Source organism: Phocoena sinus, chromosome 18 (assembly GCF_008692025.1).
Source record: "Phocoena sinus isolate mPhoSin1 chromosome 18, mPhoSin1.pri, whole genome shotgun sequence".
Taxonomy (NCBI): Eukaryota; Metazoa; Chordata; class Mammalia; order Artiodactyla; family Phocoenidae; genus Phocoena; species Phocoena sinus.
The window spans coordinates 49,937,939-49,957,516 of NC_045780.1; the positions used below are offsets into that span (position 1 = coordinate 49,937,939).

Genomic DNA, 19,578 nt, shown 5'->3' on the forward strand with positions numbered 1-19,578 from the left:
CTTAGCAATAAGGCCTGAAAAATGTGACTTACACCTGTCACAATGTAATTGAATAGCAGCAAGTAAAAACATTGGGTTTGGTAGATGTTGTAATATTTGAAATTCAATTTCTCTTCTGTTAGGCCAAGTTATGAGAATACTATCCACTCTATTAATAAAAGAACCCTGAACCCTTAGAAATAAGTACACCAGTATCTCAGCTCTAGCACCTAGAGATAAGATGAAACTTTGGCATCCACTGTTTCTCTTCTTTTTACTGACTTTGAATTTGGAAGATGAGTAACAAACAGATGGAACTAAAGAGAGAAATGTACTGTTGTTTGAAAAAACTGATGTCACTCAGTATATTGGCATAGAGACAGTTAGTGATACAACTTTCTGAAAGGAATTATTTCATAGAAATGAAGATTTATATTGTTTTCTTTTTCTTTCCTTGCCCACGTGCTGTAATATAGGAAGTTCCGATTCTGTGGTGCCTGATGTAAGTAGTATTCATTTGGTTTTGGAATAAACAAGGAGGCCTGGGTGGGACTGAATTAGCACCCAGTAGCATCGCTTACCGTTATTTTAAGCTGCATGAGAGTTTATCCAGGAGTATCTTTCCAAGATAAAGAGACCTATTTTTTTTTAATTGAAGTATAGTTGATTTACAATGTTGTATTAGTTTCTGGTGTACAACAAAGTGATTCAGTTATATATATATATATATATACATATTGTTTTTCATATTTTTTCCATTATGGTTTATAACAGGATATTGGATATATCAGTAGTTCCCTGTCCTATACAATGGGACCTTGTTGTTTATCCATTCTATATAAAATAGTTTGCATCTGCTCATCCCAAACTCCCAATACAACCCTCCCCTGCCCCTTGCCCTGTTCCCCCTTGGCAACCATGAGTCTGTTCTCCATGTTTGTGAGTCTCTGTTTCTGTTTCGTAGATAAGTTCGTTTGTGTAAGAGACCTATTTTGATATATAAAGCCCACCCTCCTTTAGTACAGCGTAGGCCAAGGGTGATATGAATAATTTACGTATGCAAACTACTTCAGTAGGGCTTCCCTGGTGGCGCAGTGGTTGAGAGTCCGCCTGCCGATGCAGGGGACACGGGTTCGTGCCCTGGTCCGGGAAGGTCCCACATGCCGCGGAGCGGCTGGGCCCGTGAGCCATGGCCGCTGAGCCTGCGCTTCTGGAGCCTGTGCTCCGCAGCGGGAGAGGCCACAACAGTGAGAGGCCCGCGTACCGCAAAATAAAAAAAAAAAAAAAGTACTTCAGTAGATGACTTAATGAAGTAACATATTCTTCTCTGCTTTACACCTTTTCTCTTGTAACTCGGCAGCTTCCAGTCCCGACCATCAGTGCCCCGAGTCGCTGGACGTGGGATCAGGAAGGGGAGCGGAAGCGGCAGGAGAGGTGGCAGAAAGAGCAGGACCGCCTGCTGCAGGTAAAGCAGGGTAGTGTGGGTCAGCAGGAACTCAGTTTGCTTTAACAGCTTTTCCTGCTCAGTGTCAACCTACATTAAGAAGCAACTTAAAAAAAATTAAAAGCCAATAACCTCATAATTAACAAATCTTTTGATATGTAGCACATTTTTTAAAAATAAATAAATTTATTTATTTATTTTTGGCTGCGTTGGGTCTTAGTTGCTGCGCGCGGGCTTTCTCTAGTTGCGGCGAGTGGGGGCCACTTCCTTGTCGCAGTGCGCGGGCTTCTCATTGCGGTGGCTTCTCTTGTTGCAGAGCACGGGCTCTAGGCGCGTGGGCTTCAGTAGTTGTGCCATGTGGGCTCAGTAGTTGTGGCGCAGGGACTTAGTCGCTCCGCAGCACGTGGGATCTTCCCGGACCAGGGCTCGAACCCGTGTCCCCTGCCTTGGCAGGCGTATTCTTAACCACTGCGCCACCAGGGAAGCCCCTGTAGCACATTTTTTATGAAATGCTTTTCCATTTTGAAAATTTCCAGAGTCCTCCTTTTAAAATTATTTATTAGACCCTTTGTATATTTTTAGAGTATGTGGCACCATCGTTTTATGGATTTTCTTATGCATGAGAGGTGTAGAGGTTTGTCAGGACCTCCACCTGCATAAACTGTGTGCTTGGTCCATTGCACCGTAATTCAGTGCCCCTTCCAGTTAGCTAGGGGCGTCGATGAATTACAGCCACAGTAAAGAGTGGATATGGGTTCAATTCTGAATGTCTGCCGTTTCCCAAGTCTGCATTTTAGCTCAGTATAAGCTATGATCTACTTTAGGGGTGCAAATCTGATTGGTTAAACCAATATCTCTGTCTTTAAAGATGGAGGTAGAGGGTAGAACTGGCAAAATGCAAATGAGAGATTAACATCATTAACCTATTAACTAATTAATATGCCATCTCATCTTGTAGGAAAAATATCAACGTGAACAGGAGAAGCTAAGGGAAGAGTGGCAGAGGGCTAAGCAGGAGGCTGAGAGAGAGAATTCCAAGTACTTGAATGAGGTAGTGTTGGCCCACGCCCTCTTCTAACTTCTCTACCTTGTTGATGAAATTCGCTGTAAAGTGGAAGCTACCCCGTTTCACCTGGCTTTTGTCACACATTCACCTGTGTAGTTCTCTGAAAATACCAGGCTCTGGTTTGTCAATTTCACTGTGACGTTTCAGCCTTTCTCCTAGCTTCTCTACTGTGTCACTAAATAATCCTATCGCTAGGCTCTCAGTGCATCTTCCTCTTCTGTGTTACAGCCCCACCACCCATGTGTGATTTTTGTTAGTGATAAAACTTTTAACGTTATTTCAAGTGGAATTCTGGGCCAACTACAATAAGTATCATTTAAAACTGAATATAGACGTATCTGTGCATAGTACAGAAATGCACAGATTCAGATGGGTTTCTTTTCTCCCTGGTCACGTAGGAGCTAATGGTCCTAAACTCAAACAGCATTTCTCTGACCACACGGGAGCCTGCTGTGGCCACCCGGGGCGAAGAGTCCAAGGCACCTGACAGCGAAGGAACCCCGGCAGAGGAGGAAACGAGGCAGCAGCAGCAGCAAGAGAAAGACCAGGAGCAGAAGCGGCGCCAGGCAGAGGCAGAGGCAGAGGCAGACGAGCAGAAGCGCCAGGCGGAGAGAGAGAGGGAAACTTCTATCCAAATATACCAGTACAGAAGGTCTGTCCCCACGGCCGAAGGGCGCGTGTGCTTTTTCAGTTGATCTGACTTGGGTGCCTCTGAAGTGGGGAATGGATACAGCTAACTGGTCCCCCTGCTCCCTGCTATCCGTCCTCCACGCAGGGCCACACAAGCAGAGGTGAACCTTTTTCACTGTCAGTGATCCTGTCACCTAACTTCCCTCCTCAAAGTTCCCATATGGCTCCCTGTCACGTTACAACATCATCTAGAGTCCTCGCCGTGGCCCCGATGGCTTGAATGAATTGCATCTCGGCCTTCTTGTCCGCCCGGCTTCCAACCACTCTTCCCCTCACTTGGTCGCTTACAGTCACACTGGCCTCCTTTTCCTTCCATGAAAATGTCCAACTGACTCTGCCCCGGGACTTTTGCATTTTCTAGTCCCTGTACCTGGAGAAGACTTCCCTCACGTGTTTGTGTGGCTTACTCATTTTCTTTAAGGCTCTGCTCCAAGGTCACCTTCTCAGACTTTGCAGAATACCTCATCAGAAACACGTCTCTTCCCCCGACCCTTTCTCTCTAGTGTACACTCGCCTGCTTTACATTATGCATTTATTTGCTTGTCTGTTAACCTGCCCCATCCCACTAAAATGTGTTATGAGGCCAGTAAGTTTGTTTTGTTTGCTTCGGTAGCCCAGCCCTGGAATAGTACCAGAACATAGCAGGCACTCAGTGTATGTTTGTGGAATGAATGAATTGCAAATGTCTGTTGGCGGTAGTAGGTCTGTTTTCTGTAGGGATGGATTGAAATACTTCTGTATGTTTAGTTTTCAACTCAGAGACCATTCTCATAAAGAGGCTGGAATAACAATACGTTGATATCCATTTCTTAAACTCTGGGCAGGCATTAAAGTCTAATACTTTGAGCATAAACTCTTTTTCCATCTTTTAGGCCGGTTGATTCCTATGACATACCAAAGAGAGAAGAAGAATCTTCAGGTTTGCTTCCTAGTGACAGGTGTGTAGAACTTTAATTGTAATTTGGTTGGAGTAATTGGCTTCAGAAGAATATTTGAGGTCTTGCCTAGATGTTTTGTAGGACTGCTTTAGCGCCTGCTCTTTTGTGGGATACAAAGATATCCTGCTGGTTGATGTTTGTATCAACTGGCTTTTGCCGTGTAACCAACTGCCCCTAAACTTAGTGACTTGACTTACGATTTCGCGGGTCAGCATTTTAGACTAAACTCAACTGGTGGTTCTTTTAATTGACTGGGTCCCTAGTGCATCTACCACCAGTTTACTAAGCAATTCTGCTTTTGGGAGTTGACTGGCCGTCAGCAGGGACAGTGAGAACAACTAAGCCACGTGTCTTTCAACATTCAGCAAGCCAGTGCAGTCTTCTGTACATGGTGGCTGGACAGAGAAAAGAGTGAGAATTAAAGAGAGAAAGCGTGCGAGGCACCTTGCAGTCTAAGGTCTGACCTGGTACACCATTGCTTCTGCCACATTCTGTTATCTAAAGTCACAAGGCCAGCGCAAGTTCACGGAGAGGAGAAAAACCCTCTCTCTTTGTGGGAGGAGCCACAGTGCAAGGGTAATGGACACAGAATAAGACTTGTGTTCATTTTTGCGATCTACCTGAAGCTTCATTTTAAAAAAGTTATAAGCAATGGCATAAGCTTACCAAAAGTTCCATGCGGACATCTGAAATGAGAATTGTAGCCTTCCTCTTAGTTTGGTTAGAACTACTAGTCAATTTCAGGGAATGAAGATAGGATTTCAGATACCTGAAAAGTTATATATTTCCTAAAACATTAAATTTAATATTTTAAAAGAACTTTAAAAATGCTTTGCACTCTTAAAATCACTAAGGACTTATGAAAAGTCTGTCTATATATATATCCAGTGTATGACCATTAATCTGTGTTTTCACAGCTAAAATATCTCCTTTAGGAAGTTCACCTTAGAAATAAGGAAGGACTCGTCTCTGTAGGCAATCAGGATGACTAAACAGGGCTCAGAGTAGATAGGGAAAAGAAAAACAGCATACATAAAGGTACTAATGGGCTGACATTAAGCTAGACAAAAAATTCTAGTGATGGATAACCTTATTTATAGTGAATGTTTCTGGGTAACTTTAGATCATTAAAATGTGTATCTCTCTTTTTTAAAGCTATGATTTATTTTTATATATATAAATAAGCTTGATGTATGTGGTTCATTACCTTGAGAAAATAAGTAGATTTTAGGGAAAGGAAACTTAAGGAATCCTGGAAAGTATGAAACGCTCGTAGGTAGTTGTGATAAAGCATGCCCTAGAGGCATTAAGGAGCGTAGCTAGACATCATGCATTAAAAATATTTTCTTCTACCTTAATACAAATGAAACCATTCATGGATGTTGCTAACAGCTGTGATATATTATATGTTGTATTGATATATTATAAACGTCTGCATATACCTATGTATGACAATGTATATTATTATTATATAATATATTATTATTCATTATTATTACTAGTATTTGAAGTTATTGTGCCTAGGAGAGTGAGAAAGAGATGAGCATGGATTGGTATATGGACCCAAGGTTTAGGCCTTTTCAGAAGTTGCCTATGCCAGTGTGCTCCAGTACCTCTTTGGAATGCTAGGATAACATTTGGTGAGTTGCTGTTTCAGAGTAGGACCCTAATGCCCCCAAAGATGACTTCTTGACCCTCGGGCAGTGTGAAGGAAGTGCTGACAGTCTGATGTTAGGTGATCTGATGACAGATGCTTTGTACAGCCTGGGAAGATTGATGTCTGGAAGAGAAGAGAGTCAAAGTATTCAAGCTGGTCAGAAAATCATAGGTTTTAACTGACATCAACTTGGAGAGGATTTTCACATGCTTCTGTTCCTAGCATCAAGCTCTTTTCTCTTTAGAGATGTCTTGTTTTCTGCTAGTTTGTGCAACATGAAAAATACCTTGGTATGAAAATAAATATGGCTCTCGACAGACATGGGAAATAAATCAGCTGCTTTAAAAAGTAATCTTTTGGGGGTTCTTACTTCATAAATATGAAAAGGATGTTCTTAGTGAGATGTATGTAATCTGTTCTGTGTTTTAGGAATAAATCCAGATCCACTACTGAACTGGATGATTACCCCACAAACAAAAATGGTAAATGTGAATTTTTTCCAGAATTCTTCAGCGCAATTGCTTAGTAATGCTATCACACCCTATGATCAGTATTTTTAAGGTCAAGGTATTTCAGGTTGATTAAGATTACATATTTAAAATACTACAGATTTTTAGCACCCCTTCCCATTTGTGTATAAGAACAAAATTATCTTGTGCTTAATTTGGCTTTATTTTATGATGGAGGGAGTACTGCAAGATTAAAATGATTATAAATAGTTAAGGAAATCTGTGGAAATTTGCAAAGTGATGCTGATATGATTTTGTATAGTGAATTTCATCTTGCCTCCAAAGAATTGGGACAGAAAAGTTTTCTGCAGAGTACCAGGGAAATTGTATATAAACCCGAAATTGCATATAAACCTGAAATTGGACATTTAAATGACAAGATTCAAAAAATTCAAAATGGGGCTTCCCTGGTGGCGCAGTCGTTGAGAGTCCACCTGCCGATGCAGGAGACACGGGTTCGTGCCCCGGAGCGGCTGGGCCTGTGAGCCATGAAAAAAAATTTACAGCCCTCTGTGAACAAAACAACATCCACAGGCCCCAATGGTCTGATGGCAGCTCTGGTTAAAGCTTGTAGAATTTACAGTTTCTAATAGGTTCTGTAATCACCCCTTTTCCCTTAACACAGAGGACCTTCCATCGTCTGGTCCTAGTTTAACTTTCCAGCGTATTTTGCTGTTTTCCCCATTAGGGGCCCTTAACTATAACCAAATTGTTCTCTCTCTCATTTTCCAACTTATCAGATGCTTTCTGATCTAGTTCCTCTGCTCTCACCTGTTTGGATTTCCAGTTTCTTCTCCCCTGAATTTGCCCCTAAGCCACCATTAAAATTAAAGTTTAAGTACTTGAATCTGCCATGAAACATTTTTAACCTGCAGTGATCGTATTCTCTCTTGAACGTAAACACGGGACCTGTTAGTAATAACAAGTGTGACTCTCAGAAATAGTTTTGTTAATATTGTGACTAGTGTTATTAATCTGGCTGCTTTTCTATGTATGTTTTCTCCCCTTTACTAACCGTAAGCTCTTGTATAGCACACGGTAGACGTTATTAAATATTTTATTGAAAAACTTGGCTATGCCAGTAAGGCATCTTTAAAATAGAAAACATTTTATTCCAAATCTGACCAAATTGATAAGCTGTGTGCATACACCAATGTAAACATAGGCGTGTATAAGAAACCTTTGGTGGCCTTGTTCATTGCTTACTGGAAGATAAACTAAGGCAGAATGAATTTTGAAAGAAAGACAATAGCAGTGAATCTAGAGAGCAAAAGAAAATAAATCCTTAGATGAAATTTTCTAATCCAAATTGAGATGGGGAGGATACATCAAAGTTAGGGATGTTTTACCCATATCAGGAATTAATCAGCAAATCCAAGGAGACAACGCCTTCAGGATAAAACCTGACTTAATTGTCATTCATCCAAATTATAGTTCTGTCTGTTCCTTGACAGGAGATACAAGTCTGATAACATTCCTTGCTTATCATTTGGATTACTTGGCTATTTCACAAAAGCCGTTTCGGTCATTGAATATGCTCTCATTCCTATGATTTGGTCATGACTTATTCTGTGACTTATACCATGAAGACTCGAGCCATGTTAGCCGGAGATGCATGCGTTTATGTCTTCGCTCTCTCCGCAGGGGGAGTGTACGTGTTTTGAAAGAACAGAGTGCCCTGTTCCCTTGCAGAGTTGTCACAGCAAGCATTCAGTGAGCAGGTGCTTGATTGATTTTAATTTAGGAAGGAAGGAAATAGTGGAAGAGAAACTTTCTAGATGAGCAGTTTGTAATGTAATACTGCTGAAATCAAGGCTGGTTGTCTCCTTTTTAGGCAGCCCTCTGGTATGCCTCTGGGTGTGGAATTGGAATTTCTAGGGACAGGAGACTGTTCCTTTATGTTCTGAGGCAGCAGTCTCATTGAGAATTGATAATGTGAGCATATGTGCCCAATGTCACTTTTTTTTTTTTTGCTCCACTGTATTTGGAGATTTATCCACTATGCCTTTTTTTTAATGTGCTAATCCCAGAACTTTTGATGTTTTTAATTTAGGAAGCAATAGATATTTAGACCGAACTGGGAGCAGTAGCTCATCGCAGAAAAGCTCCAAGAAGGAACAAGTCCCATCAGGAGCGGAGTTGGAGAGACAGCAAATCCTTCAAGAAATGAGGAAGAGAACGTCCCTTTATGATGACAATAGCTGGATCCGACAGCGCAGTTCCAGTGTCAATAAAGAGCCTATTTGTCTGCCTGGGATTATGAGAAGGTGAGAGACATATTCGGAATTATTTCTCCTTCTATACTGAGGTGCAGATGTTTAATTTCTAGACGTGCTGGCTGCTTTGGACAGAAGAGATGTCATCATTTCTTTTCTTATGTAAGATTTAGTGGGGGAAAGAGAAGGAGAGCAGATGTCATTGGGCACTTGTCACGGAGCACTGATTAGTGGCAGACACGTGCCAGGTGCTTTGTCTACATCATCTCACTTAATCTGGAAAGAATATCTTGAGGCAGGGATAGTAATTCTGCTTTTCCATACGAAGAAGCTGTGACTAGAGCAAGCAACGCACTCAGACAAAACCACATGGCTAATAGGTTGCCAGGCTGCCTGTGGAGCTCTGATGTGTGATTCAGGTACTTAAATAATTGATGTGGTCCTAGTGCTTCCGTGGATGATGCTGAACCAAAAAAAAAAAAAAAAATTAAACCTCTGTTTCTAACGAGGCAGTGGTTAGATTGGAGTCATGAAAGTAGTGTTCACAAAGTGTGGACACCTAATTTTTGTAACTTAAAGGAAAATCCAGAGATATAAATTAATTGGAGATGAGAGGATGAACTAAACAGATGTATCGTGGGTAAGTGAATACTGAAGCTACTTCTATTTAGTATTTCCACAGCTGACCAACTGAGGAAGATTACTGACAACACATTACAGACCAAGGGCTAATTACCTCAATGTAAAAGTAACGCTTGAAAATCAGTAAATAAACCCTGACAACTTTATAGAAACATAGACAAGTGATATGAACAGATAGTTCATAGAAAAAGAAACAAAGTCAGGAAGCATATGACAGATCAACACTTCTCCTAAAACAACAGCGGTATGCCTTGCTCGTGGGATTTGTAGAGATAAAAGGTTGATTAAATCTAGTATTGATTAAATTAACTTAAATCTAGTATTGATTGAATCTAGTACTGATTAAATCTAGTGTTGACAATTGTATAAGGAAACAGGAATTCTTGTTCCCAACCGGGTGGGCAGTTCTTTCAGTGTTTATTAAGCAGAAGTTTTTGCGTATACCCTGTGAGCACTTGAGTTTCCGGCACTTTATCTTCTGGTTATATTTGGATAAGTATGCAAAGATAGTATTGGCAGTAGCAAAAAAGAGAAATAATCAGAATTTCTACAAATAAGAGTGTACTTGGTGCTCATTAAATAAATAGTGGCACCCTGAATAGTAGAATACTATACAACTATTAAAGAGTGAAAGGGACATCACTCTATAATATACCGCCTCAACAGTGAGTGGGTTAAAATAACAATTCACTACTCTCAAAATTCTGAGCGTTGGCTGGGCAGGTCTTTGCATGGTATTGGTTGGGGCACTTGGCAGCTGTAGTCATTTAGAGCTGCGGTTGGCAATTTGTTTTGCGTGCAGGACCAGATTGTCAATAATTTAGGCTCGGTAGGCCACCTAAGTCTGCGTCATGTATTTTTGGTTGTTTTTTTAAATCACTGTTTGAAAAGATAAAATACCCTTAGCTCATGCATTTTTCGTATCCTGGCAGTGGGCTATAACTTGCTGACCTCTGATACTCCACTGAGAGCTCAGCTGGAGCTATTGGTTGGGAGCTGCTGTTCTCCAAATAGGCTTCCCCACATAGCTGCTTGGGTTGCCTCATAACCTGGCACCTGGATTAAAAGAGGAAACCTTGCCAGAGGTATAAGCCCTAATGTGCAAGTGCTTATCAAACCTCCATTTGTCTCATGTCCGCTAATGTCCCCTTGACCAACATGTCGCATGGCTAAGCCCAGAATCAGTGGGAGGGGACCACACAAGGACGTGGATACCAGGAAGATGATCCACTGGGGGCCACCAAAGTACCTTCTATCACCTGAACTGACATGAAGATAGTTCTAAGAAAATGTATATTACATGCAATAAAGCAAGTTATGAAGAATATGAGTTGTAGAATAATCCCATTTGTTTAAGCATGTTAAACATACGAACACATTACATATGTATATAGACATGGTTATACGTACATATGTAAATTTGTATATGTATGTAAATATATACTTGCATGTGTGAGGAAAGAGTCTAGAAGGATACACAGTCAACAGTGGTTACCTCTGGGGATTAGGGCAGGTAAATTGTAAGTAAAAGTGTATATACCCTGCTGGTTTGCTTGGGTCTTTCTCATCATGATGATATAATACTTTTATAATTTGAAAAAAATACATATTTCAAACTTGGGATAAGAGAGAAAGTTTTAAAAGTCATAACAACAAAATTGACCAGGTAGGAAAAAACCCTCATAATTTGGAGTCGATCTTTGTAGGTCAGAATTAATGTCAAGTGCATAACGATCTTATTTACAAAGCAGAAATAGAGACACAGACATAGAGAACAAACGTATGGATACCAAAGGGGAAGGGGATGTGGAATGAATTGGGAGACTGAGATTGACATATAAACACAATTGATACTGTGTATAAAATAGATAACTAATGAGAACCTACTGTATAGCACAGGGAACTCTTGCTCTGTAGTGACCTAAATGGGAAGGAAATCCAAAGAAGAGGGGATATATGCATACGTATAGCTGATTCACATTGCTGTACAGTAGAAACTAACACAACATTGTAAAGCAACTCTACTCCAATAAAAATTTAAAAAATTAAAAAAAAATAAATGAAGGTTAATTGAATATGAAACATCATGGTGCCTTTGATGAAAAGGAACTTTAGCTGTTAAAGGTAATTTTATATGTAACTGGCCTTGTTAGATTCATACCTGCTTATAAAATACATGGGTATTTTAATGACTATAATGGTGTTAAGTGGATCTCTAGTTGAATGTGTTCTATAACTTGGATGAACCCTTTCCGTGTTTCAGAGGTGAATCTCTAGATAACCTGGATTCCCCGAGAGCCAGTTCTTGGCGACAGTCCCCTTGGCTCAACCAGCCTTCAGGAGTCTATGCCACTTCCTCTGTCCAAGACTTCAGTCGCCCCCCACCTCAGCTGCTGTCCACTTCGAACCGTGCCTACATGCGGAACCCCTCCTCCGGCGTACCCCCTCCCTCAGCGGGTTCCGGGAAGACCACCACCCCGTCCCCCATACTGCGCAGCCATTCCCCTGCGGTTCCGCAGCCCGGCTGCCAGCCACGCAACAGGTGAGGCCCTTTGGGTTTTCCCTCTTCTTCCCTTCGTCTCAAGGGGTTGTTTTTCATTAAAAATTTCCCAAAATCTTGTCCAAGGTTTCCAATGAAAAAAGAAAAACAAGCCTTTTTGAGTGTGTCAGGTTCAGTGTTCCTTTCCCAAATCAGTTCCTTGCTATCTTTCCATGCCAACCCAAGGGCATTTATGGATGTCTTATGAAGCCATTGGAGGCCTTTAAAATGTTTACTTCACTGCCACTGCCTCGTTTACTTGGGCCTGTGGTCAGTGTCTTAGATGCAGATGGACCTGAACAGTTCTCACTGTGGAATCATAAAAATATACAGTAGCTCAAGAATGCATGACAAATTGATGAGTAAAAGCAGTATTATAAAATGTTTGACTGTTTTGATGAGACTGTAATATAAGATCATTTTATAGGAACTGAGTACGAAAGGAAAGCATTATAACCCAGACCCATCGTCTGTGGAACTTTGAACAAGCTGGCTTAAAAAATCCTTAAGTTAGATATGGCATTTTGGGTTTTTGATTTCCAAGACCATTGCTTGTCTCTTATCTGGTTTTCCAACATCTTACTCAGACTACATCAACTGAATTCTGCAGGTCATATGCTGCGGGAACTGTGTGAGAGTTATAATGGTGGGTCTTGACACTTGCCTTTTGGTATGGGTTAAAGCTCAGATTATCAGCCTGTGTTGGGGTGTTATATCTGTGTAGCTTCTTCACAGATCACTGATGCTTCACCTTCACAAAGCCACATACAGCAGTGTTTCTGTTGAGACCTCAAGTGAGTGCTACTGGCCTATGCTACTTTTCATCACTATTGAAATACTGAAAAGTAGAAACACAATGATTAATATTGGGATTTTTTTTTTAAGCTATCAACTAAAGGATTTCATTCGGAGAAGATATTTTTATCTAGCTAAAAATGTTGCTTGTGCCAGGATTTATAAAATGTGTATCAGGGAGCTTAAATTAAGAGAAGAAGAGATGAGGATTTTTGGTAAATTTGGAGGGAAGATAGGGACTGCAGAGTCGGGGAGAAGCCAGAGGAGAGAGTACCCGTTTCCTTACTGCGAACCCTGCCCTCGGAAAGCAGAAAGGAGACAGGGCTGTGGACTTCTCTGCCCTGAAAAGGTCTCTAACGTGAGGCACTCAACAGCTATGTCCTTTCCAATGTCACTGAAGTGCTGTGCCAGTCCAGTGGGATGCAAAGATAAGAAGTAGCCTTCACCTTTCGGCCTGGGAGAAGAGATAAGCCTTGTAAATAAAGCAAAGTAGAAACTTGCCTTACCTATCTAAATGGTAGCTGTCAGGCAGTTTTCATGTCATTCTCCGCAGAGGCAGCCCTGTAAACCAGAGGTACAGTCAGGAAAGCACTGATACTTCTGTTTACCTAGAATATCGGGTGAATGAGAAAGAGGTGGAGAAAATACGGTTGAGGCGGTAGGTTGAGTAGACTTGCAACACCTCTCCAAAGCGGGGCTGCTCTTTCGGTGTTCGATGAGCAGAAGACATGATTAGAGCTGTGCCTGGGAGGGTTTACCTGGCAAGATGATGTCGGCTGCATTAGAGGAGGGGGGACTGTTGCCGAGTACAGATGTGGTCTGAGGGCGAAAGCATCGCGAAGGGCAGCATGGACTGATTGCACGGAAATCCTTCATGTATGTGACTAGGTGTCAAGGGTTCCAGAGCCGTCGTGGAGATCCATCAAGGTACAGTATAATCAAGGCATACTTTGGTTGGCTGGTGAAAGTTTTCCTGCCACAGGTATATAAAATAAAGAGTTTCGTAAACTATGATTCACGTTAATACCAGAGTGTGATTTTTAGATAAGAGCTTTGAGCTACTCGGATGAAAGCCACCCTTCCATTCTCGTTCTACGTCTAGGTCGGTCAGTGGGAAGCGCGTGTGCTCCTATTGTCATAACATTCTGGGCAAAGGAGCCGCCATGATCATCGAGTCCCTGGGTCTTTGTTATCATTTGCATTGTTTTAAGGTGAGACTGAGCCAGACAGCCTACAGGCCCGCATTGCTTTGCTTGGAGAGAGCATGGCTTCTTGCAGCGCTGGGTGTGGACCTGCCACTAACAAGCTAGGTGCTGCCTCTGTCGGTCTGTGCTGCACTTTGAATCACAGATGGCCTGCTACTGCTACTAGGTTCTCAAACCTTGAACCTGGCTTCAAAACTTAAAGCCGGAAGCACTATGCACTTCCTGTTTCCAATCTGAGATTCTTTAAGTAAAATTTACGGTGCGTAAATGCTTTCTCTGACATGTTGCCACGGTTATTAACAGCATGGGGACATGAGTTATAACAGTGTCCGAAGCCTAGCTTTGAATAGGGAGAGTGTGAAAGGAAAAGTAATGTATTTTCACAGTTGCACAGTCTGCTTGCACCTAAGAGAGAAGTAGGGCTCTATGACTCCCTTAGTTTGCAGTATGTCTTTAGAGACACATCTGTTTGATTCTTGAACTTGCGTTGGGCCAGAGAGAGAAATTCCGGTAGTTGATCCTTTAGAGCTCAGCTTGTTTAAGCTTGTCTGTCTCTGGCTTGGGTTGTTCCTAGGCATAGCAGAATGAGTCAAAATGGTTAGTGTTTGAGCACATGGAAGCAAAATACCCAGCCTTGAAGGGAAAGCACCGTGAGTGAACCTCACCGAATTGGTGCTGGGGGAATGCCTGGGGTGACCCACCCCAGGGCAGAGAGCCAGACACCCAGTCTTGGTGCCCTTCACCCGTTCCTTCCTGTGGTGCTTTATCCTCTCCATTCCGCTGGGAGAAAGGAAGATGCAATTTCTTTAAACCAATCAACGAATCATTTCTATTCTTTTGGTATATTTAGAATGATATCTTGGCTCTTAAAATTGGCTTTATGAATTCTTTAATGTCTCATCTGGCAGGTTTCCTTTTCATCTAATTATCTTTGGGCCTTTTTTTTTTTTTCCTTTGCTCAAATGTATCTAAGAGCTTAGAAGCTGCATTTTGCTTAATTTTTTTTTTTTTTCTGGGAGTGCCCCAAGCTTTCTTGAGCTAAGTGTGGACGTTTCCTGTTTTTGCTTTTTTTTGTTTGTCTCCCAGTGTGTGGCCTGTGATCGTGACCTCGGAGGCTCTTCCTCAGGAGCCGAAGTCAGAATCCGAAACAACCAACTGTATTGCAACGACTGCTATCTCAGACTCAAATGTAAGAGAGCAAATCAGGGAGAAAATTTCTTGTCTTTTACGGAGACCACGGGTTCCCATGCATTTCCCTGAACCTTCCACCAGCTCCCCTTCAAGCTCCCTGCCCCAGAGCTCCAGGCTTCAGGAATCTCAGAGTATCCCCTTCAAAGAGGGTCCGGTGAGCGGGTCAGTGGGTCAGTGCTCAGGAGTCCAGCCGCACAAGGGTGAGTGTAGGACCAAAGAACCAGAGAGGGATGCGTGCCAGGAGTCAGGACGGTGTTCTGGGCAGTCTGCTGAGTCTGGAGAAACTTCTGATGACTCAAGCATAAAAACCAACCAAGACCAACAGTCAAAATGAATCTTCTGTATAGACTCTCATCAGTTTCTTGGCTAAGAAACTCTCATCGTTTTAGCTGATTTCTATTATTATGTGATTTAGAATATGACCAACTTTAAAAACTGTGGTTTAAAAAGGTAATAAAGAATAGTCAGTGTATGCTTTGTTACTCTATAATCATATGCTATCAAATTATACAATAATTTAAGCATTAATTCTGACGACATAGTGTTTCAGTGTCATTTTTGGAAAAATTGAGTTTTTCGAAAACTTCACATGCTATTCTGTGTCTAAGCATGTTTTTGCCTGTAAGTGTGTTATAAACATAGGGTAGCGTAAGTAGATTGCATATCGTTTATAGCTACGTAAAGACAACCATTCCTCCTTTTTATATTTTGAGCCTTGATGCTGGTAACATGTGTTTCTTCCTTATTGTGAAAGGGTGTTTGTTACAAGTGGTATCAGCCAAACCATATGCTTTTGAGCTCTGAGGTATTTATATGGCCTTTATGTGAAGAGTGCTTTGGAAATGGCTTCAGCCCAGTCAACTCTCTCTTATCTGTCACCGTGTTTTGAGCCTTCTCACCCCGTTGGTCCAGACCTTTCCTGGATGCCAGCACTGAGGTTGGAGAGTGTCAAGGCTGGGCATGGAATGGGGAGGGAGTGTGTGTATGTGTGTGAGCTTTTCTCTCTTTAGTCAAAATTCCAAAGCCAAATATAATTGATTTTTGGAATCATCATGGAAAAATTGCCCATGCCTTTTCTCTCCTCCAGTACAAATAATAGAGAGTTGAGTGTAACTTGTTTCTATATCAGCAGTTAATTTTTACTCCATTTTTTTGCAAAGAAAGACTTGTAGAACCCAGAGGTGTGATTTGCCCAGCTTTATCCTAAGTGAGTAACAGGGTAACTCTTTCTACCTCATGGGGTCATTCTCTGAACGATTCCTGCTATGTATCCCAGGTGGCGATATTCGAGTGTTTCTGAATCTAAGCACTTTTCTTTCTTCTCTCCTTGCCTGATCAGCTGGACGGCCAACCGCCATGTGATGTAAGCCTCCACACGAAAGCACTGTTGCAGATAGAAGAAGAGGTGGTTGCTGCTGATATAGATCTATAAATAGACGTTGTATGTCCTTTTGCTCTCTTTTTTAAAAAGAATAATACTTTTTCTGGCCTCTTTAGATTACATCAGAGCATTATAGTCTTGGTAGAACCTGTATTTTTGTTGTTTATTTATAAGAAGGTAATTATGTGTGGGGAAAAGTGCAGTATTTCCTTTTTGAATTCAGCATTATAAAAGCACAGGGGAAAAATAAGAACTTCAAAGTATTTTTTTGATGCTGATAATGATCTAGTTTGACTTTCTAACGGTGTTTTGAGGAGGGTTATTTTATTGGTTTTTTTTTTTTAAGTTTTGGAAACATTATTTGAAATAGTTAATATAAATATGTAATTGCATTTGCTCTGTTTATTGTAATGTATTCTAAATTAATGCAGAACAATACGGAAAATGTCACTAAAATCCACCCCCAAATTTGCTTTCTGTATCCTTCTTTTCATTTATGTAACATTATTAAATTTTTTTTTAGCTTATATGACATTTTATTTGCTTGATGAGGGGAGCTCTATTTTCTTCACCAGAATTGTCACTAAGCAATTCCCAGTAGAAATTGCTTCTTTTCATTCATGGAAGATCATCATGGTTTGTATGCCAGAAGTTTTCTCCAGAAACTAGTGAGCCTTTCTGTTCAACTGCATTTGTAAATAAACTTGCTGATGCATTTAAAGAGTGGTTCTTTTTCTTCCGTGTGTGTCTGTGTTTGTCTACCTTCCAAGCCTTTTAATTATGTTTCAGTGTGTGGCTTTTCTTGATACTATGTTTTATTTAGCATATTTACTGAGGAATAAATTGACATACAATAAAATGCACATATTTAAACTGTACAGTGACAGGTTTTGACATGTGTATATACCTATGAAACTATAACTGCAATCGTGATATCGTTTTTCCTGAAAAATTTTAACAAGAAACTTTATTTTTGATGGAAAGTTGTTTTTGAATGCAATACGTTTTTATGGTGAGAGGTGAAGTGAATGGTGAATTGTTGGATGATTTGCATAGAATCTTTACATATTCTTTTACTTCCTCAGTGATAAGTTTAGAAAATCTATAGGATAAAAAAAAATCTATAATGTTTTAGAAATCTGGAGTGAGAGTGCAAGAACGCAAGACTTTAGCATGTTTTGAGCAAAAATACAAGCTTGCTTGAATCCTTTATAATAAGGAAACTGGAGTGGTTAATTCTAGGATATGAGAACTGTACTGGGATAGGTTAGAAATATATAAGAAGCTGTAATGTGGGAGAACATAAAAAATTTAGTTCCAGTTTTTATTTTTGTTTAGTATTCTTTATTTCTGATTATTAGAGTAATGTGTGTTTTATGATGAAAATTTATCAAGTACCTAAAGCGTAAGGAATATAATTTTTCAATTCCAAACTTCAAAGACAAGAGCTCTGTTTAAACTCAATCCATACACAGTTATTTATCTTGTGTTCCTAGTTAACATTGGCTTGTGAATTTTTCCATGTTCTTAAAACCATTTCTATATATTTTTATTAATGGTTGCATAATGCTCCGTTGTTTGGTGCTGTTAACACTTACCTGCAAGTTCCTCTACTGCGTGCATCTCAGTCATTTCTAATATTTAACACTTTTTTTAAACAAATAGATTTTATTCTCTTTAAAGTGATATAACAGTTACTTTTATTTTTTCCCCATTATTTTTATTTCTTATTGGAGTAAAATTACTTTACAATGTTGTGTTAGTTTCTGCTGTACAATGAAGTGAGTCAGCTCTATGTATACCCTCCCTCTTGGACCTCCCTCCCCCCTCCCCCCCCATCTAGGTCACCACAGAGCACCGAGCTGAGCTCCCTGTGATATATATAACATGGTTATATATACTATATGTATGCATATATTTCTAGTATAAAGTCTGTGATGGACTCTCCATGATCATATCTATTTCTTTATATTATTTTCATAGACATGAGATTATTGGCTCAGAGGTTATGCATCTTAAGGCTGTCACGATGCATATTGCCACAGTGGTTTCCAGAGAGATGCTACCAACTTAGACTCCCACTAGCACCACACAGGAATTTCCGTTGCCTTGTTCGCTGACATATGGTAGCCCTCAGTATGCAGTAGCTGAATAAATTAATAAACTACTGCTTCAATTTCTGTCTTGTTAATTCTGCTTGTTCCTACCTCTAGTACAAGCTTTATTTCTTACCTCACAGTTTTAGTTTTCTCATCCAACATCTTTACTGATCAGTACTCCTTTTCATCTAAATCCTGTGTCTTTTCATCTTAACCTTGTATACTGTTTTTCTTCTTCTCTGTACATTCTTATGACTTTTTTCCTCATCTCTCATATTATCTTTTTAAGTGATAATAATTTTGTTAGTACAAGTTGTTAGGACAGCTTTCAGAGATTTTCTTCTGAGACACCGGTGTTATAGCACCTTTGTATATGCCCATGAGAATTTGTAACTTCATTTAGGAACAAGGAAAGATTCAGTCGTTCAGCATTCTTTATTCAAGCGGTATGTGCCAGGCATGGTTTTAGGCACTGTAGATAGTGCAGTGAAGAAATACAAAGTCTTGTCTCTGTCTGGGCTTAGATTTCCAGTTGGGGGAGACAGTGATAAACTCAATAAAATGTAGCATGCATGTGGAGATAAGGGTGTTGAAGCACAAATGAGCAGGGCGAGGAGGCTCCATGAGTGTTGGAAGTGAAAGTTCCGTGGTGCCTTTTTATATGGGTTGTAGAGACATCCTCTCTGATATTTGAGCCAAAGCCTGAAGGATTGAGGGAGCAGACCTTACAGATATCTGAGGGGAATGCATTCCGGATATAGAAAATAGCAAGTTCAAGTGTCCTGAGGCAGGAGAATATTTGGTGTGCTCAGGAAGCGACCGTGTGGTTAGGACGGATCAAATGAGAGTGATGTGAGCAAGGAGGTGTGGGCAGGAAGACGCAGGTCTGCTGAGCAGGACAGAGACATTGGAAGGTTGAGCTGAGGAGTGAAATGAACTGACTTATGTTTTAAAATGACTGAAGACCACCACATAAACAATAGGTTGCAGAAGAGTAAAGGTAAAAGCAGGGAGGCGAGTTCGGAATCTATTGAAATTGTCCAGGCGAAAGATGTTCTCTTCAGCAGGGCGGGAGCTGGGGAGGTGATGAGGAAGGAGGTGACAGATTACACAGTGTGCATATGTATCTCGAAGATGAAGTGACAGAATTTGGTGATGGGTTGGATGTAGCATAAGAGGAAGGGAAGAGTCCAAGTCTCAAGTGTTGTCTTAAGGAGCTGAACATGG

At 40.7% G+C, this 19,578-nt stretch overlaps 1 protein-coding gene across 47 annotated transcripts in view; it reads left to right on the plus strand.

The window, feature by feature from the left end:
* Positions 1–17,130, plus strand: part of LMO7 (LIM domain 7) — a 201,503-nt gene extending 184,373 nt beyond the window's left edge. For 28 of the 47 annotated variants that reach the window (XM_032611074.1, XM_032611061.1, XM_032611078.1 and 25 more), the window contains 11 exons: positions 456–481; positions 1,340–1,444; positions 2,382–2,474; positions 2,888–3,141; positions 4,052–4,117; positions 6,204–6,256; positions 8,337–8,550; positions 11,405–11,683; positions 13,578–13,686; positions 14,767–14,869; positions 16,211–16,978. In XM_032611074.1, coding sequence (XP_032466965.1) covers positions 456–481; positions 1,340–1,444; positions 2,382–2,474; positions 2,888–3,141; positions 4,052–4,117; positions 6,204–6,256; positions 8,337–8,550; positions 11,405–11,683; positions 13,578–13,686; positions 14,767–14,869; positions 16,211–16,233 — 1,325 coding nt within the window. In that variant the 3' untranslated portion in view covers positions 16,234–16,978. Of the gene's footprint in view, positions 1–455; positions 482–1,339; positions 1,445–2,381; positions 2,475–2,887; positions 3,142–4,051; positions 4,118–6,203; positions 6,257–8,336; positions 8,551–11,404; positions 11,684–13,577; positions 13,687–14,766 lie in introns of all 47 variants that reach the window. The other 19 variants (XM_032611073.1, XM_032611051.1, XM_032611065.1 and 16 more) reach the window with 3 other exon arrangements.
* Positions 17,131–19,578: the final 2,448 nt, after the last annotated feature.